At 41.8% G+C, this 21,741-nt stretch overlaps 1 protein-coding gene across 1 annotated transcript; it reads left to right on the top strand.

Moving 5' to 3' along the window:
* The first annotated feature begins 754 nt into the window (after window positions 1–754).
* On the top strand, window positions 755–21,378 carry tnfrsf21 (tumor necrosis factor receptor superfamily, member 21). The gene is given in 9 exon segments (XM_030772844.1): window positions 755–835; window positions 5,019–5,626; window positions 5,628–5,721; window positions 8,040–8,517; window positions 13,695–13,969; window positions 18,388–18,442; window positions 19,283–19,295; window positions 20,413–20,576; window positions 21,149–21,378. Coding segments are annotated over 9 exon segments (1,956 nt in total). The 5' UTR covers window positions 755–796.
* The last annotated feature ends 363 nt before the right edge of the window (window positions 21,379–21,741 follow it).

The following is a 21,741-nucleotide window of genomic DNA, read 5'->3' as shown; positions in this document are numbered from 1 at the left end:
TTGTCCATTGTTTGCCTGAATATAGCACACAGTACCACTCTTTCCATTGTATTACTGTCACAGCACTAAAAAGATTTTTCTGTCCATCAGCTTTGCTTTTCCATTTTAGGTTACTGCAGTTTGTGTTGCACAGTTATTATAAAGTTTACGCCGAGCGAAAGAGAATCCATGGCTTATCCTACTAAATATTAAACAATGCAGTTAAGTCTTGTATTATCTTATAGGTATATTGAGTGGATTCTCGAGAGCTTTAAGGTGTCAAATTCTGCATATCCTCAGTCGCTGATGAGCGTTAACCATTTCCTCCTGCAGCACGTTAGTCACCAGGTGCCGTACACCAAACACGCAATATCTTCCCGGAAACGGTCTCACAGCAAGCATCGGATACGGTGCTTGGCTTTAGCTAACAGCCAGTGCCGAGTTTCGGCTGTGACGTCTGTCGCCGGTATCCGCCCCGTTCAGTCAGCGCTTCAGCTTTGCGGCAGAGGCAGTGCAACCTGGGTGAACATAAGCAACGTTTCAGTCCAACATCCATCATCGCGATGGGAATTATACCGTTCCTCCGAAAACTACGGAGCATCCCATTTGATATGCAAGCGGTGCTTTCTGTGGCACAGACTATAAAACGCTGCCGGTGGACTAAATACCAGCAGTAGATACAACTGTAGCTAAGGACAGTATTACAAAATACTGGTGTCTTCCTGATGCATGAATGATGATGTCCCACCTATGCGGAGAAAAGTAATGCCGATGTGGACATAGTTGTATTTTTAAGAAGATCTGCTCAGACGAGAAAATGTCAGGGAACGTTGTCATGACCTGTATGTCTCTAACGGTAAGTAACGGGACATCACTGTTAATTTCTCAGTGTTAGCCTCTTAATCCATGTGTGTCTCCTGTCTCCCGAAGATTCTCGTTTTCAGCATGTTAAAGGGACAGTCCCTGTTTTTGCATCTCGTTTTAAATGCCTGCTGTTCATAGTGCATCACTGTATCATTCATTATCACTAGAAGGTTTTCGTCTGCGACAAGAATTTCATCACGCATCTCATCATGGTGAAAGGTTTGAAGAATTTTTAAAATGTACATATCAATGTGTTTTTGCACATGTGACAATATTCATCGAGGATTTTTCTAGTTATAATATTACTATACTTCTTTAAATTACCTGGTCTACACTGACTTTAAACCTTGCGATGCGCTATGATAACGGTCATTTCTCTTTCGATGAAGAGTTTAGCTTCTTTGATGTCACATCGCCCCTGATCGTGATTGATGCTATTCAGTATTCAAGTCAAGGTCTTATCCACTCGCAGATTTTATTTTATTTTAGTAGATTCTGTTTTCTATATATTTATATTATGTTTTCTTTTATTTCATATTGAGTTGCTTATTAACTTAAGAAGTGAGTTCAGCATTAAGTCCCCCAAGCAGTTGGCTCTGCAGTCTCTCTAACTCCATAATGAATGCATTAGTAGTCCGCTAGTCTTCAGTCCTTACTGGGCAGAGTCATTAACAAGATCGGTAATATGGGACTGTTACACGTGCACTCACGGGGCTGGCCTTGTTCTCAAGATATTGTTCCAGTAAATTTGGAAATCACCCTGCTGTAAACATTTGAAGCTCAGGTGCACCTTTTTTCAGCCTGTGTAAGAGGGTGTAACTTCCTCTGGGCTTGTATATCTGAATCTGTCACAGTTGCAATTAAATCATACAAAATGAAAAAAAAAGAAGAAGAAAATGTTTGTTATTCGCACTGACATTTAGGGAATATTCCTTACTTGTTCATTAAAAGAAGCCAACGTGCATAGCGGCATCAGCCATAAATTAAGCATGAATGCCTCCAAACCATCTGAGAGCTTGTTTGTTTCAGCTTTACAGTTTGTGGCAGTCATGTGTCACAACAGGTGTCACATCTTTCCGGACTGTGAGAAGAGCCATCTTGTAGTCATGTATTCCTAGATTCAGTCTAGTGCACAGGCCACTGCTAGTCTAACATCACTATATTATCATGTTTTAGTGTAGTCAGTGATGTCTTTTATGACATTCACTCACATACAGCCTATAACAGTTTCTCTTGGCTTTTTGATGGAACAGAATGTGCCGGAGTAGCATGTTGTCTGAAACCGGTTTGGGGTCTGCTCATCCCAGGCCTTGAGCAGTGAAGATGCATGACATGGCAGCATGTTGTGGCACATGCATGTATGGTTATTTTAAGATTCTGTCAGGACCTGTAAAAATACACCCGCCAAATGACCACATGCACGCCCATTTCCCATCTCAGATTTCCTTTGGACTGTTTTCTCTGTTCCTTTTGTGATGTAGATCCCGGCTCATCTTGGACACAAACAGATTGCATTACTGAATTAGTACATTCAGGTTGTAGGAATACTTCATTTTCACAGTTTTCCTAATATTGTGAATGTATACATGTGAACTCTATAGGGGAAATGAGCTAAAATAATCAAAACTCAAATATATATATATATATATGTGTGTGTGTGTGTGTATATATATATATATATATATATATATATATATATATATATATATATATATATATATATATATAAATCTTTTTTAAGAAGATAACAGGGGGACTAAACATAAAGGATATCATTTCCCTGCCGAACCACAATCACTAAAAGATTTTGTCTTGTCCCTTTGTTTCACATTAGAGAGAATCCCGTTACTTTATTGGGCGTGTGAGTAACAGTGTGTGCCTGCAGTTCTGCTGAGTCGTGCTGATTATCCCGGACCCTGCCTGTCTGTCAGTGCTGCCTCAGTGTGGTCTCAACAAGCATAAAAAAAAATGAAACAAGACAATATGTCACATTTACCATACTCACTCCTCCATCTCTGTGATTCCTGGCCATTACGGTTTAAATCTCATTTAATGACCAGTGTTTTGTCTTCCATAGTTTTCTTTATTGCTTTTTTGGCTGTTTTAGTTTAGCTGTTCAGTTATGCCCACAGACCTATCTGTGATTTAGTGATGGATGTTAGTGTATATTATTTAAGGGGCTGAAAAGCAAAATTACTCACTTATATACTTTCAATACACCATAGTGTTTGGAATTAAGGAAATCAATACTTTACTGCAAGAAATAAAATTTCATTGTTTAGAGACCAGATGACTGTATAGACAATTCTGAGATCATTTGCCAAAATCTGGGACATTCACCCATGTAAAGTACACACACACTCACACACACACACACACACACACACACACACACACTGTGTTTACATGAAGACACTTTAGCAGATTATTGTCTAATCGCTTAGGTCTAGCACAGAATATGAATCTCACATGGTGAATGAAAGCCTGTGAGAAGGAGAAACACTTATGGTCGTGCAGTGGTAAGAGAAGAGATGGGAGGGGTGGGGAGACATGTTGCATGACTTGAGTCAGAACATTTTGTACCTCATGATACTTATCGAAAGTAAGAGTGTCTAAGCAAGGAACTTTGCCAAAGATGTTCCTCTTTATTGAGTTTTGTCTTTTTTTCCCCTTTAAGTGTTCACTGAAAGAGAAGCTTTTGGAAGCTTTTAAGATATCTCAGTGTGTAATTATGAAGAATGAGTGACATAGAGGGGCTCTAGGGCTGTATTGACCTTGTCCTGCCATCAGCAGAAGTGTCCCCCTTCACTGCCTCATTTCAAACTCTGCTGCCCATGTGCTGTAGCTACCGGCTTGGTCCACTAAGTTCTTTGACCTGCAAAATCCAATGGGGAAAACTGAATTCAGACTAATCACTAATTGCGGTTCATATTCTGTGGAGCTCAGCTCACTGACAGGGTCCTCATCACAGCACCCAGCAGAAGCGTGTGGTCAAAAGAAGCCGCTGGTATCTGGTATGCCATGGGATGGACAGATGATATTCATATCACATTTGTTTTTTAACATCTTAGCTGGGTTTATTTGCCCCCTCTGCCCCTCCTCTGTAAAAATGAGAACATTCCAGGACTTTGTGAGGTCTCCACCAAGTACTTTTCATCTTCCAGGAACACAGTGTAGAAACTGATGAGACAGCATACTCTATTCATTCTCCACAGTACAGCTTATTGCTTCCACTGATATAATTTTGGAGGGGGGGGAGAAATTGGCACCAAAACTAGAGAGCAAAGAAAAAAGAGTGCCTCTCAAAGCCAAAACCCCCACCCTGCCCCTTCAGACCCCCTTTTGATGAGGAGAGAAACTGTGGCTTGCAATCATAAAGAAATTTATGGACAGTCCGCATTAAAGAAAGCTTTCATGTAGATTGTTATGAATGGAGTTTGGCTGCCATGGAAGATGTGAAATCTGTAATCATTTCAGAATGGTTGTGTTTATGCATGATGGGGCTTAGCAGTGAAAGTCAAGATGGAGGTCATATGCTATCAGCAGTGCAGCAAGATTACAACACATTTTGATTTCAAAGCTTTCTGATTTCCCCCCTTACAATATTGTTTATTTAAGGTTTGAATGTGTGTACATAAATGGATGCTTAAGCCCGAAGTTATTTTTTTGTACTTTTGTTTGACCTTTTGACAAAGGAGAGTAAGCCCCTGGAGTTTACTTTGCTGGCTGTGTTGCTTTTATCAGTTTTATCCAACAATCTCTTGCCTTGCATCCCATATATTTCAAGTATTTCCCTTTCTCAGAGCTTTGTTTTGAAGCCTACCACAAATGTTGTTATCAAGATACAGAAGAAAAATTTTCGTAGCCTTCATTTAATTCTCCTATACATGTGACATAAGCCACTGCACTATGATGTCATTGGTGTAAGCAGATTCTGGAACTGGACTGTCTTAGAGATCTACAACATGTGAAGAATGAGAAATCGTTTAAAAGTTTTCACTTGTTTAATGTCTTTCAACTCCATAAGACTATTATGTTATTCTTTTTGACCAGACTAGGTCGTTTTCGTGCCATACAGGGTAGCCAAGGAACATGGCTGTTGATTGTGTTGTTGTTGTCGTTGTCATTGCGTGTACTGTCTGAGCAGTCTGTTGTTGTTGTCGCCCTCTCTCTAGCTGCTGTGCGTGCTGATTTCTGACATCTCAGTCCAGGCCCTGAGCTCACAGCTGGCCACAGAGGACCCACTGTCTGCCCGTCATTACCACCACACTGATCCAGAGACAGGCCAGCAGCTGGTCTGTGACAAGTGTCCGGCAGGAACCTATGTGTCTCAGCACTGCACGGCCACTAGTGTGAGGGAATGTTCCCGGTGCCCGGACGGTACTTTTACACGTGGCGAGAACGGAGTGCCAAAGTGCCACCCCTGCGACCAGCCCTGCCAACCCCCCTTTGTTGAAAAACATCCCTGCACTGTCACATCGGACCGCGTGTGTGTGTGCCCAGTGGGCAGCTTCGCCCAGGGGACCACGTGCCAGCGTCACTCTCTGTGCCCTCCTGGTTGGGGGGTGAGAAAACGGGGCAGTGAGCGAGAGGACGTGAGGTGCCGGAGGTGCACACGTGGCACTTTCTCCAGCGTAGCGTCCGATAAGCTGGAATGCCAGAGGCACACAGACTGCCGTGCACTGGGCCTGGTCCTCGTTCAGAAGGGCACCAATGAGACTGACAACGTGTGCAAACCCGCGCCCGCTGTAAAGCCTGCCAGCTCAGCCTCCCCAGGATCTGCCCCCTCAGCCACCGCATCTAGACCTGACTCAACACAGAGAGGTAAAAAGCAGTGACTGCAGAGGCATATCTCTGCTCCAGTCCCGCTCTGGCACGGTCCACTCACTTCATACATTCATTGATGATCTGTCAGCTAGTGGAATCAGATGGGCCAGTGCTTGACTAAAATACAAAAAAAAAAAAGCAATCAGGTCAGTGGTTCCTGGAAGAGTAGCGTCTGGGGGGGGGCAACTGGTGAAGTTGCCCCAGGCCCAGCTCAGGAGTGATCCTAACTTATTGGGGTGGTGGCAGGGGCCTGTTGAAATAATTTTGTCCCGGGCCCAGGCATCATGTACGCCGGCCCTGGTAATGTCACAGTCAGGCTCCTGTGCTAGTTTTTCTCAGTGGCTGCACAGGTGAAAGATCACATTTCAGTGACAGAGGGCTAGTAGTTTTGATACGTAAATTTTGTTCCTTTTTGGTTTTAATTACAAGTATAAAACTCTGGATGACAGTCTTTCTACTATAACAGGGCTCATGTAGTGTGGCTATGATAAAAACCACTGAATATTTTACAAACCGTCTTGGATTAGGGGGGTTTATACTATTTTTAGAAACTGCAAAGCTGATTGCACTCACAGTATGCCTGATCATATACACGATCTTTATATAAACTGTTTGTACTGTCACAAGAGGAAAGAAAACAAAAATGAATTATTAAAAAAGGAAAGGGGGAAATGGACTCTATGAACAGATTGTAAAGGACTACATTTATTGGCAGAGAACAGTATGTCTATGGAAACAAGAACAGAAAATCATTAGCAGAATGAAAGTTTGTTTATTTGCACTGAAGAGATACAGCTGTGCTCTGGCACAGAACACGATGTGCAAAGTAGCTTTGTCCACTGGCTGTGTTGGAAGGGCTTTTAAATGACCTCTGTTTGTTAGTAATCAATAGGATGACCGTCCATGGGTGATGCCTTGCAGGATGGCAACCTGTTGGTTATGGGGACAATTAATTGGCAAATCATATATGTAGTCTAATATGGAATGGAATGAAAATTGTATACATTTGACTGTGAAATCGCAAGTCACTTCTAAAGCAGGAACAGGTGGTACAGTCATGTTTTACACATTTCTGACTCTTGGGGCGGGGGGCAGGGGAGGGGGGGCTCTTTATAAGGGCAGAGATATCATGTTTCTCAACCACAAGATTCCCTTTTCCAGAGTTGGGCCAAGTTGTGCAACATTCAGTGATGAAGAAATGACTTTTCACTTGTCTCAGAAATGGCATGCTATTTTCCCCAGGTGCCTAAAACTCATCCTATTACACAACATCTTCAACTGGAGCCTGGTCATTAGTGACTGGGGGGTGTGGGAGGGTGGCGGTTAGAAAAGTGGTGTCTTTCACTGTGGGTAGGCTTTGTAGAGAAAAAGTACCCTGTTGTTCTATAGAAAGTGCAGTAGGCGGAGCCTATGTTGTGAACATTATTGCTCTATAGTCTCAGCAGGCTTTTGTCCAGTGAAAATGTAAACTGTTATACAACTGAATCGAATGAAAATGTAACACCAGGGCAAAGCTTTGCATCTCTTTGCAGTGCCAGTGAACTGGCCTTTCATTTGGATTGCATACCCCACACTCCGCCATGAGCATTTCCTTTGAACGATAGTGGGCCCTGGAACATATAGATAATAGGGAACACATATCTGAATAGAATTGCATATTAATCATAACATAGTTCTGAAATGATCCTCTGCTCTGAAACCCCATTAGAACCACACAGGAATCTTCAAGTACTGAAAACATTGAAAACAAGCCCATTTATCCAGCTAGACTATCCACCATTTGCATGTAGAGCATTTGTTTATTTTATTCCATAGCTTATCCTTAAAAATGTTCAATGCAGATTCATTCTCCATATCCAGGCTACATGATCTACAGACAGTTATGAGTGAATTTAATTAAATTTACTGCATTTTGGTTCTTCTGTAATTGAATTTGGTAGAAGTGTGTCAGCTGACTTGAACCAGGATGAGGATAGTTTACTAAAAACCTGTCAGAAGAGCAGTCTTGTTTGAGATTACAGAGAGCTAGGGAGCACAGCTGGAGATAGACTGGTCCACATTCCCTTTGCATACTGCCTTGCATGGCAGCTTACTACTGGATTAAAGTTTTAAAAATTCGCCCTTCTGTTTTCTGTTTTGCTCTCTGGGTTAAGCTCATCTTTGGCACAGCATTTAATTCTCTCCCGTTCTCTCTCTCTCTCTCTCTCTCTCTCTCTCTCTCTCTCTCTTTGTCCATCATTCATTGCATCCACTGCTCCACCCTCTTGCCTCTTTTTCTGTCTCTGTCCCATGTTCCCTTCATGGGTCTGCTCTGTTGAATGATGATCTGCGTTGCAGACAGGTTGTTCTCGACAGCAGCTGGACCCAAGGACCTACCATTGGTGTTAAGCAGCACAGGGTCCCCACACAACACCAGCCTGTCAATGACCACCACAGGTTTCTCTAGAACCAGCCCAGACGATGCAACGATCCTGAACACAGCCACACAGAACAGTCCCCCTGGGCAGCCTTCCTCACGGGATCAGCTGGGGGAGAACCAGCAGGCCATGGACAGTCTGCTGGAGGACAAAGCCCAGAACGCGGCTTACCGTCCCATCCGCAGGGGCTCACCACGACCCAGCATGCACAAGCACTTTGATATCAACGAGCACCTTCCCTGGATGATTGTTCTGCTACTGCTGCTAGTTCTAGTGGTGATTGTGGTGTGCAGCGTGAAGAGAAGCTCACGTGTGCTGAAGAAGGGCCCACGTCACGACCCCAGCAGCATCATGGAGAAAGCTATCCAAAAAAAAACGAGTTCCCCCTCACATGCCAAGGAGAAGTGGATCTACTACTCCAACGGCCAGGGTGAGTGAGCTGTCCTTCCACCACGCATAATGAAACAGTTAAAAGAAGAGTTGAAAGTACACTCACAAAAACTTGTTTATGATTTGTAATGCTTTGTAATAGAAAGGTACTGATTACACATTCCCACATTCAGTTATTAGACTTCTACCTTTAGTCAGCCATTTAGTGATAAAAGATCTTCAAGGATTCATTTTTCAACTGCTTTGAAAAACATGAGTAGAAAAAAACAGAATACAGGCCTTAACACAGGAATGTTCAGGAATGGAAGGTGTTTTATGGGCACATTAGCACTAGCCAGATATATAGAGGGGTGATATTGTCTTTCTCCTTTTTTAGTGTGTGCAGTTATATGCAATAAAAGCACCAATGTCTTTTTCTATCTATTTATTATCATTCAGATTTTTACTGATGAAAAATTGCAGTGTGAACAAGAAAATTTGAAAGAACTCACCCTTCAGTGACTAAGAGATCAATGAAATCTAGAATTTGTTTTCAAACCAGAGATTAACATTTACTCTCTGTGGGCTTGTTAAATGTGTTTATGACAATATGCACTGACAAATGTGTGATTGGCAACAATGAGCACACACACAAACAAATACACACACACACACACACACACACACATAGCCCTGGCAGAATGTGACAGCGGAGACAGATTCCAGGCTAATAGACCATCTGTGGATGGATATCACAGCAGTGATCTTGGGCAAATCCCATTCATTTAGGTTCACAGAACGCAACAGTTAACGGAACAATCCAGCAATTATAGAAACAGGGACAAAGTTCTAGATCACATCACTGCTCACTTTGTCCCTCTCTCTCTCTCTCTCTCTCTCTCTCTCTCTCTCATAGCCAAAACCGTGCATACTTTCTTTCTTTCTTTCTTTCTTTCTTTCTTTCTTTCTTTCTTTCCTTCTCTCTTTCTTTCTTTCTTTCTTCATTGTTCTCTGTATATCAGTAGTTTTCTCTCTTTCTGCAGCCTTTGTGAGTTGGTATTTTTAAGTTTCTCTCTCTTTCTTTCTCTCTCTCTCTTTCTCTCTCTCTGTGTCTCTCTCTCTCCCTCCCTCTATCTCGCTCCCTCTATCTCTCTCACTCTGTGTCTCTCTTGCCTTGTTTCTGTCTTACAACAGGGGCACTGTTGGCATCAGTGGCTGCTAAGTTACGGTAATGAAGTGGCCAGCACTGAAAACGCTGAGCCGCTCAGGCTGATGTCAGCCTTAGATATCCGCTTGTGTGCACCCGGGTCCAACTCTGTGCAGTTGGAACCAGATTATTCCAGTTCTGTGTGGTTTGAGAGCTGCCCGACTTTATCATTGCACATGTCCCTGGGGGAGGGGAAAGTGAGCCGGGGAGGGAAGATGTACCATGGGATGTGTGTGGGCTCAGGGTTCCCATTGCCATTCAGTATGTTAGAGTACATGATTGTACATTATACTATAGCTAGAGCTGGCATGTGCACTGACTTTATGACATGTAGGTCACAGGACAGGGTTGACATCACAGAAATATTGATCTCAGAACTCTGATTAGTATCCTGACAATATGATTATTACCAAATGTGTGCACAGGGCTGGAAACAAGTCGATAGCTAATGCTTTTTTCTTCAAGTTGGCAAAATTTCGTTTGAACAGGAGAAACTGATACTGTTCTGAAGCTTTACCATGATTGTGCTTCAACAACAACTCTTCTGTTCAACCGTTCCCATCATATGTGAAGGGATATAGCAAAAAAAAAAAAAGATTTCAACACTCACAAATGAAAGATGAATCTCAAGGCCACTTCACACTACTGCTAACCAACAAAGTCTTAAACCAAAGCATAAAATACAACTTAAAAAATATGATTTCAAAATGTCAGTTTTAAAATTTGATTTTGGAAGTAGTTTTGTGCACACCAAAAACTTTTGATTGGACAGCCCAGAGAATATTGGTGATCTTCTCATTTTCAAAGGAATTCTTTTACTTAATGTTCAGATTAACAGGTTAATCTTTGCATTATTTGATCTTTCAATGAAATTTCACATTAAACCTCAAAATACTGATTAAAAAAATCTTTCTTTTAATGATTATTTTTGCGCAACTCTTGAACTCTTAAATTCTTAAACACTGCCACAAAAAAAAAAAAATTCTCAGGCTATTTTTACCATGTTGTTGTTTGTGTTCTCTGTTTTGCTTAACCTGAATCTCGTTGTTTGTAGACTTCAGAGAACAGAGGAATTTACTGCAGGTTGTCTAAAAATGCCACAAGAATGTTGAGTCTAACAGAACAGTAGATTCCCCTCAGATCAAGCGTTTCAGTCAGCAAACATGGCAAAAAAAACAAAAAAAAAACAAAAAAACTTAACACAGTTATTTACTTTCTCCCATTCAACACAAAACATTAGCCTAATTCATTCAAGGTGTTAAAATGGGCAGCCAAAAGACATTTGTGTCTATTTACTAGACTAGTTTAAGACAGGTAATTAGGAGGTACATGGGAAATGTATATAAACTTGAGGGAGAGATTGTACAAATAACAAATTCTTTTATTGGCGGCCAGGAAGTTCCCAAAGTGGCATAACGAGGCATATGTGCTGAAAATCAAAGGCAGGCACTTTCCCCTCGCGTGTGCGTTGCATTACAAATCCCAGAATTAGTGTTATCCATAAAATTGCACTGTTCAGCATCAGGGTGGCCTCAGGGCGGAGTTTTTTTGGGGGTTTTTTCTCAATGAAAGCGCTGAAAACCAACAATGAGAAATAAGAGCCAGATCTCCAGCTATTGCACACTTAGGAATCCTTTCTTTCTGATTCTTGGGAAATTCTTGTCAGGTTGGAGTCATTAAGGTTAAATTTGGTTATCTAGGGATGTCAGTATTATTTATGCATACCAACATGTTCGATTAATATTTTCATGTCACTTAGAAATTTATTTAGACATTTTATTTGTTGAGACGTCTTGTGTGTATACATCCAGTATATATTCAGTATGCAATTATGTGTGTGTGGTTACACAAGTGAAGTTTTAACTTTAAACTGACAAGTAGATTTAAGGCAGGCCCTGAATACCTCAGGGTGTTCTTTTTTTATGATATCACAGAGTGAGATCAAACATTGTTAAGGCCAGATTGTGTCACCACGGTACTGGGTGAGATTACGCGACTGTTTTTCTTTTTCTTTCTACCTTTCTTTCTTGTGAGATATTCTTGTGAGGCCGCTAGAGAAGAACGCAGAAAGGGGAAGTCCTGGAAGCTGGTGTGGGCTCCTTTTGTTTCAGAGCCAAACTAGACCTGTTACAGCTGGTTTGCTGCCTCGTTTGCGTTCCCAAATGAAAATGTTATGGCTTTTCTCGTAATATGGATCTGCACTACATACCATCACACTTGCCTTCACTTTGCCACATCCTAAAGCGTTTTCCCTTGGTTTGCACTCTTACATCATAACAACATGTGTGTAACCCTAGTAAAATAAGTTACTGCCTTTCTTAACTCCAGGTGGCCTAATGCCTTTGTATTTTATACTCTAACCACATAAGTGAATTGTAGCATTAGTGTAGGTTTGTGGTTAATTGGTACCTTGTATCCTGTAGGTGTAATATGTGTGTCTCTACAGAGGTTCCTACACATTTGCCTATGTTGTTAGAAAGAAGAAAAAATATTTAAAATGATACTGCTTCAGTTGATGAAATTTTGGCTTCTGCTGACATTTTATTTATACCCCCCCCCCCCTTTTTTTTTACAGTATTTGTAATTTCAGTTCCTGTCAGATTTTTGAAATTTAGTTTTTTTCATTTATTTACAAGCCAAAAACTGTAACAGTATTTTCAAACATAACATCCGTTTCACAAAATTACCAAGCATTAGCCACTACTGGCATCTGTTAGTAGTTTTTTATGTGTCTTATCCAAGTCTACCAAAACTACAGTGGCCTTAGGGAATAGGACAGCAGTTGCACAGTGTGTTTGTACAATATGGCCATATATAGAGCAGAGCAAAATGCCACCCATGTTGATCCAGTGACCGCAGCAGAGCAGAGAGGCACTTTCTCCTGCGCTCTGTCACTTCACAGAATCTTCCAGAGGAGAGACGAAAGTGGTTAGGCAGGGGGAGAAGCCACCAAGTAGCCCGCAGGGCTAAGCATTTTTAGATACAGAGGACGCACGCAATGCCCCAGAGATCCCTGGTAAACCTACCACAGACGAATCACAAACAGAACAGATTGAGCTCACAGATAGATGAATAATCTCCCACTCAGCTTGGATCCCCCTCTAATCGCACTGATGTGCCAAGCTCCACATGTTCATATTTTTGTTGGGAGAAATCAATAAAGGATTACAAAGATCCCTCATAAAACGTGAAATGACAATGCAGATATCAGTTACAATTTGGTCAAGTTGCCTCATTATCTAAACAAATGATTACATCTGCCCCTAACTGGCCTCGAAACCCACTGGAGATGTCAGGGAATCAGACTAGTTTTCCCCAGTTTTCCGTTATCTGAAACATTGTTGTGTTGTTAGTAAAGCAATGTAATGTTAGGCTCATTTCCATTTCAAAACACTTACAGGAGTTTTGAATGTTTAAGGTGGTACCATGTGGTTTAGGTATATATTATTTCTTAACAGAATATGACACTGTGAAAAGGAGAAAAAACATGTTCCTTATTGTGTATTACTGAAGTGTATGTCTGGCTCCTGTTTATTTGTCTCTCTGACTCTAAGTCACTCTAATGTCTGTCACAAAGGCATGTGTTTTCAAGGGGTTTTTTTTGGGGGGGGGGGGGTTGAAGATGGCATACATAGGAAAAAGCCTTGCCCCTTTATTTGTGTGATCACTGCTTTTGGAAATGTCAGCACATTCTCTGTCAGGTCAACATTTCTGTGGCCTACATTTGTCGTGTGCAGTCTAGATGAACTTATCAAACTGTTGACATGTTCATTTATGTCAGCCCTACCCTTTTCAAACTTGGCTGGGTACACGTGACATTTATAATGCCAAGAATGTGTGATGCTGTGTGACGCCGAGTATGCAGTGTAGACAATAAGCATCTTAATAATTCCTTGTGAAACAGGTCATGCTACCATATACCACATTCTTATTTAATAGAGAGACTGAGTTAAAACATCCAAGAAATGTGTACTTTTCATGCATATGCAGCCATGTTTCCCATCTGAAAAAAAGTTGTGTTTCAATCCCAGGTGTTGACATTCTGAAGCTGGTGGCAGCTCAAATTGGCAGTCAGTGGATCGAGATGTACCAGTCACTTGCCAACGCCACAGAGCGAGAGGTGGCTGCCTTTTCCAATGGCTACTCAGCTGATCACGAGCGGGCATACGCTGCCCTTCAGCACTGGACAATTCGTGACAGCGATGCCAACCTTGCCAAGCTGATCAATGCCCTGCATCGACACCGTCGCATTGACGTGGTGGAGAAGATCCGTGGCGTGATGGAGGACAATCCTCAGGTGAACAGCGCAACATGAGAGCTTCAGCTTTTTCCTTTTTTTTTTTTTATTAGACAGCTTTACTACTACTGTTATTAGCATAAAGAACAGAGATCATACAAAGACACAAACACACACACACAATGTCTGAACACATATGTCTGTGGTTCCATAAGGTTATAATAGAGTTCAGAAATCTCGATCAGAGAATGGGACATCGCAGACGTAGCAAGATGTCACAAACACAACAGCTTCTTTCATGCAACACATGCATTTCATGTCTCTTGTATACAAAGTAATGACACTGACAGGCGTATAATGGTACAGTACATATATAACCCATAATACATATGTCTTGATAGTCGTAATAAACGCCTATGTTACTGGCATATGTATGTACTGTACTGTACTGTACTTTCTATCGTTATTTTAATGTGAACTTTTCCTATGTACAAATAAAAAGTTTACCATACAGGTACTCTACAGTATCCCATATAGCTCTGCTAAGTGTATAATATGGTGTTCGCACAACGTCCAAATCACATAACATCCTATTTCACAGACCGTATTGTGGACGTTAAGCAACGCATGACTGTATGTGTATGTATGTCTTTTGTATCACATTACAAACACCTCAAATAAGATCTCACATAAAATGTCATTGAAGAGCAGCTATTGACATACACAAGAACTAACACATTGTACCATTGTGGTCAGTACAGTTATGGTGTGATGGGTACCATTAGGGCTGGTCAAAAAATTAGTAATTGCATGTGGCAATATCACAGTTTCAACGTTATTTTGATTAATTATGCAACAACACACACACACACAGATAGCGAGAGGGGGGGGGGGAGGAGAAAAAACAATTCATATAACAAGCAATACTTAGCAAACAAGCAAGACAGATGTGATGTGATATCCCTTGCTCTGACCAATGCTTGATGCTGAGAGCTAGGGCAAGATAAGTCAGAGGGCATAGAACATCCTTCATCAGCTTCCACTTTACAGCCATGAGGACTAACTCTCCTTTCCTCTCTAAAGCTGATTACCATCAATGCATAGCCTTGTGTTTTGTCCTTGCCCCATGGTTAGGTGGTAGATTTACCCAATATTAGCACTGCTGTGATAAACAGAAAAACCCTTAGAGCTGCACACTGTTGCTTTCCCTGTCAGCACCATCTCATAATCAGTGTGTCCCCCAGGGTATGTGTGGTTTCACGCAGAGGCGATCAGTTCAGCGATATGTAGTTCATCAGTCAGTCTATGACAGACTGACATTCTTTTCTCAGAACACACTGTGCTCTGCTACAGTTTGACCTTGACTGAGCAGCCACGCCCACCTGGGAGGGAGGTGGGGGGGGTGCTACCTGGGGTGCTTTCTTTGCCTGAAATCATCATTTACCAAGCAAACGGCCTTTTAAAGATTATAAAAACTGCTTTACTGCACAAAGTGTGCAGAAGGAAAATGGTATGTGTGGTTTTTTTTTTAAATTTTATTTTAGAGTAAAGCAATATTGTACAAGTATGATGTAGTATGACTCAGCCTGGCATACCATTAACGTTGGGTGGCGTGAGTAAGGCAAGCACATGCTTTGTGCACATGTGTGGGGCACATGTGTGGTAAGCCACAGTGTGTGATTTTCGTAGCTCTAGTTTTGTTTTTGTTTTTTTTTTACATTTCAAGTTGTGTTTGTGAATTCAGCCAACATAACATGCTTTTAGGAGAGTGTTATTTTCCTGACTGTACCCACAGCTTGGAGATGGACAAACTGTAGCATCAGATAGGCGCCTGACAGGGAGAGTGCCCCTGACCAACACACTCATCCCAAGGGAACACAGTCAGTTGTATTCCCTTAGACTCCTGTCCACAGCTGGCAAATCTGACACATCTGCTGCCAAAACACAGTTGGCCACTCAGAAGACCTACGTTTTTCTCTTTAATACAGCGGCACCACACTTAACAGTATTTCATAAATATTGACACAAACATCGACTGATTCACCTAAGTGACTTTTTCACCACACTCCAGTCAGTGAACGAGCCACGAGTGTTTGCTCTATGACTATTTGCTTTAGGCATAAGATAAAGAAATGAAATTGATGGCACAAGCACTGCAGAGTGTGGCAGTTGAACAGAATCACCACAGTCTTTGCTCTGGATTCATCACACTCCTCTCAGAATGAGATCATATGGGACTGAGGTTAGAGTCACTCTTGTCTAAAAGCCTCTGTGAGTGAACATGTGAAATGAAGCAAATCTAAAGTATATAAGAATTGGGAAAACATTAAGATTTCTCAGGATACTATGTATTGGTAGGTCAAACATTTACAGATGTTGTTTCGTTGTATTCTGGGATTTTTTAGTTAGAATGTCCCCTGCTGTTACACCCTTGTTGATGGGAGCTACCACGGTTTGGTTCCTATCATTACAATTCATGTCATTTAATGACATTTGATGGGCAGATCACAGTCTTATTTTGCCATAGCCATCAAGTGGATTCACACATGTGATGAAATTCATCAGCTGGGTTAATGATCTGCCTATAAACTGCACCCTGCCAGTCAAACTGACTGTTTGCTCAAACTGCAACTCACAGAGAGAGTGATCTTGAAGTAATCTCTCTCTCTCTCTCTCTCTCTCTCTCTCTCTCTATATATATATATATATATATGTGTGTGTGTGTGTGTGTGTGTGTATATATATGCATATATATGTATATATATGTATATATGTGTGTGTATATATATATGTGTGTGTGTGTGTGTATATATATGTATATATATATATAGGGAGAGAGAGAGAGAGAGAAAGACCTCCTTGATTGCATTTTTGTTCTGGCACTAAATGAATTTGCATCACAAGATATAGCAGAGTTTTGTTGCAGGGTTAAACACAAACTGTGCTGTATGGTGGGCCTTAGACTGTCTTCAGACACTGTAAACTGACATTATACCTGTGGTCATTTCATCTGAAGACTCTTTGTGTGAAATACAGTTCTGCTGTTCCTCAGATACTCTCAAGCCCTGAGTGTGTAACGTGAGATAGACACACTTTGCTGTCACTTTCTTTCAGTTAAGGCAAGGCCTTGATGCTTCTCACATACTGTTACTGCTTTATGCGGTCTTTTTTTTTTTTTCACCACAGGTCATGCTCTGATTCAAACACCAGCACTCTGAACCCTGTCACATGATCATAGCTGTAAGAAAATGTTTTCACAGTGGGCCCTTAAGCTGATGACCTGGAACAACATGACTATCATTGTATCACTGCATTACTCAAACAATGTCCATGAGGCGCTTGAGTTTTACAGTGGTATTAAATCATGCTCTGGGTATGCAGTTCCAGTCTTTGATATATGTATAGCAATGATATTTATAAGTCAAATTTACTGTATATATCCCAAAGAGTGATACTAAATGTACAGGCATAGGATGGTTTGAGGGGTCCCAGGGGCATGTGTGTGTTTGTTGGTAAACTATTTTTAGTAAGGTAGACCTCGTGGTACTATAGTATAAAAGCTGTTTTGGTGCACAGTGTATAAATACAGAAACTGCGGTCGCAGGGTGGAGAGGAGATGTGAACCAGGTCGAGCCAGCAGTTTCAGCACCGGAAGGGGTGCTCTACTTTAATAAGCAGAGTTACTATAAGACATGTGTATCAAAGGTGCTGAGGCAATGGGACCAATGCGAGGGCAATGCAGGTATGGAGGCGTTCCATGCAGGGGCATTTTGGAGAGGATGTAGGGCCTTGGGGTGGTCTCCAGCTTGGGGAAGGAGCAGGCAACCCGGCTGGCTTTAAGGCGTTTGGCCTGAGATCTGAACCTGGGTCTCCCGCTCAACTGGTGAATTTCTCTCCTTTGGTCTACCCAGTAGCTCAGCCAAGTTGGGCGGCGGATGCTTCCAGCAGTGGCTCAGCTGAGTCTGGGGGCGCCGGGCAGACGCATTTCCCCAACACTGCCACAGCATGCCGTCACTTCCCTTCTCCAGACTTCTGCTTTTATCTCGCACCTGATGAGTTTTCATGAGCTACAGGTTCTACTCCTCATCAAGCAGCCAGTCATGCCTCCTCTGTGTTTCCACTGGAGGCTTCTCCCCATGTACCTTTGTAAACTCAGCATGACACTGTCTCCTAGGGGCCAGGCCGTCACACTAATTAAATGACAACCGAATGTCTTGACACCTATTGAGGACTCCATAGTTACAATTCAGCAAACAGTTACCTTTCCATGGCATATTTGTTTTAATCTCAATAATTTATCAGTCTTGCTACAAATTCAAAACATGATAATTCATCCCTCAAAGAAACATAAATATAAACTTACACATAAATATAACTTAATCTTAAGAGTTGGAAAGATTGTAAAAGAGAGAGAGAAATCATACAGAGTTCTGCCCTATATTTTAACCTCAGATCAGCATTTTTTTTGTTTTGTTTTGTTTTTCTAGGACAAAATCGCTTTGCCAGAGAGATTATTCACATCTGTCTCTGATTTATCTCTGTGTTTTAGCATTCCAGCATTCCATTATCAGTGCAGACCACCACTGATTATGAGCTCAGCCAGCCCTTTGTGTATGACGCTCAGTGTTAAATTGAATTTCCGTTTGCTAAATCAAATTTCACTTTACCACTTGTGACCCTTTTACAGCCTATTCATTTTGATTTACATGCATGTCCCTCATTGTGGACTGTAATAGCCCACAATATTCTGGACGCTACATCGTCCCTAAGAGAAGCAATTTTCTGAAAACACAGCTGATATCAGATCTCTTCTGTGTTCTATACATAGGAGCACCACTCACTGCCTCTTAGGAAATGTTTGTTCAAGTTAATGTCCAAACCACTTTAATTCAGTTAGTTTAACTCAAAATCACATAACAAGAGAGTTTACTGATTTGCTGGGCATTTCAGAGACAAAAATTTATTTGTGTTTTGTCATAAATAAATGACAACTAATGATTAAATCGATATTGTACAGGAAAGAAATCTTGTCGTTTTTTCAGCTGTGCGTTCTTGTGTGCACGGTGCAGTTGTGGACAGTGTTTTCGCATGCCTTAGTGCTCTTATCTGAAATGACCTCTGTGGTCACGTTTGATTTGTCACATGCTCTCTGCCCTGAGGTGCTGTTTCTGTGGAGATCAGCTCAGCATGTAAGATGTAAACAACTTAGCCAGTCTTTATGAGTCATGGCCACAGGCCCGTAGAAGCCTCTGGATCAGCGCAGTGGCCTTGATAGTTTAATCCCTCCCTGTGTCCACTGGGAATGGTGAAAACTGCGTGGAGCAGTGCTGAAGATCCTAACTGTAACATCTGCCTCGGTTTTGATGCATATTAAAAAGACAGCTCACGTGCCAGAGTGGGAAATGTGTCATCCACTGCACTGCTGCACTGCTGCCCTACTGCGCAAGTGCCCTGGTAACTGGGACTGCACATGCCCCATTCACATCTGTTTGGGTCTCACCATTAAAGACAGGGACTGTTAGGAGCTGTGATGTTCCTCATAATAACCAAGAACATCCTAAAAGCTGTCCAGATTACATGGTTTTTATGTTAAGTGGAGGTCTCTTTGACCTTTCACCAGATCACTGGACTAAATGTAAAGTTAAAACTCATCTATGACAGATCAATTCAAAACATGGAAGGTTATAGACCTGGGTTTAAGGTAGACCATGGGGTAAGCATTTACCCTGAGCATCAAGATTTGGTTCAAAAGAAATTGTTCAAATCTCTAGACTGTACATTTGGCTCATACAGTGGCTAAGCGAAGTACCCATTGCGTCCTAATAGGTCATCCACTGCTTGGAGACTATATCTATATGGTTTGCCAGTTGAGTAGGATAGATTGTTCTCTGTGGATGCAGTGGGCTGTGTGCGTGTGAATGTGACTCTAGCCACATGGTCTGTAGGCAGTGAATTCCAGTCTTTGGGCATGACGTGCAGAGCATTGGAGAAGGGGCAGAGGGCAGAGGCAGTCATGGGAGGAGGGCAGTGTACCCACACACTGTGGCCTGTTTTGTCCTCTGTCCTGACCTCCCACCACTGGGACTTCAAATGCAACTATCGCTCCAGTTATTTCACTGTTTCCTTCTCCTGACCTTCTCCTGTCCTCTGGGAATATCACTCTCTTTTTTGTTTTTTTGCTAAACATTCATTTAAGCTGTGAAGTTAATTTGTCTGTCATTTATCTGTAACATTTATGTTCTGTCAGATTCACTAAGCTATAGTGATTGGGGCATTTGGTAGCACTATGCAGTCAGCATGAAGGTAGAGCTGCGGTTTGACTGAGTTTGGACCCATGTAATTAAGACAAAGTAATAGAGTCTTTTTTTTTTTGGTGACAGCACAAGTTTGATCACAAACCCTTCAGATACCTTAGCTAGCGCCTCACTAACTCTGTGTTGTGTTTTATCTGTGTTGGCACAGTTCAACCTGAACCAGCAGATGAACTCAGTGAATGTGGGCCAGTGCCTGAGCCCCACCCATAAGCCTTTGGAGAGCCCCAGTGTGCAGGTGGAACAGTCTCCGGTGGAACGCACCAAGAGCTTCTTCACTGACGAGTCTGAACCACTGCTGCGCTGTGATTCCACCTCCAGCAAAGACTCAGCTCTTAGCCGGACTGGCTCCTTTATTACCAAAGGTATTGAGAAATAAATTCTAACACATCTAACATGGACACACACACAGAGAGAGAGAGAGAGAGTTAACTCTAAAGCTGCACAGAATATGCCAGACTAATAATCATAATCATTTTTAAGATTTTGCTCACATGTCATCATGACTCTCCCAAAATTTCATACAGAAATGTAATCCTCCTGTCAAAAATGTGTTTTATATAGGCTATATGTAAACTTGCTCTTTGGAAAGCAGGTGTTTCTTGATAACAATCAGGGAAGTGGTTTCTGTCGCTAAAAGACACAAGTGCCCCCTCCTGGATGCATAGTTATACTGCATGTTGGTTCCTCTGCTGTTACTCAGTTTGCACTTGTTTGACAATGCATATATGATACTGTACTACATACAGAAATACTTCAGATCATATGATCCCAAATATATCATATTCTGTCATACATTTCCAATTCTTATTTTAACTCTTATCACTTCTAAAGCTAGTGGGATCTGCCATACAATACAATAGATGGAGTCCATAAGCAAATGAACCTAAATACATAGTTTGTCTGTATTTTTGTTTTTATTTTTTTTTATATACAGAGAAGAAGGACACAGTTCTGAGACAGGTCCGTTTGGACCCATGTGACTTGCAGCCCATATTTGATGACATGTTGCACATCCTAAACCCGGAAGAGCTGCATGTCATTGAAGAGATCCCGATGGCCGAGGACAAACTGGACCGTCTGTTTGAGATTGTAGGCGTCAAGAGCCAAGAGGCCAGCCAGACACTCCTTGACTCAGTCTACAGTCACCTGCCAGACCTCCTATAAGCCCTCCGCACATGTATGCATGCATGCATGCACACACACACACACACACACACACACACACACACACACACACACACACACATGTTCACTCACTCACACACACATGTTCACTCACTCACACACACAGTGATATTCTTATGTATCCTTATATTCGCCAAAGTTAAAAGGCAAGTCATGGATCTACCTGTTTCCTGAAATCACTTACACATTTGCACACATATAACTTTGCACACACAACGCAAAAGACCTTGAAAATCTAATGCGTCCATGTGCTGATTACAAGCAGCTGCTTGCGAGTGCATTGGTGTGCCATTGATAAAGCATTCTCGTCAGATAACAGGACTACATCTGTTTTTTCATCTG

Source organism: Chanos chanos, chromosome 4 (assembly GCF_902362185.1).
Source record: "Chanos chanos chromosome 4, fChaCha1.1, whole genome shotgun sequence".
Classification (NCBI taxonomy): Eukaryota; Metazoa; Chordata; class Actinopteri; order Gonorynchiformes; family Chanidae; genus Chanos; species Chanos chanos.
This window is presented reverse-complemented; position numbering and strand designations above follow the sequence as displayed.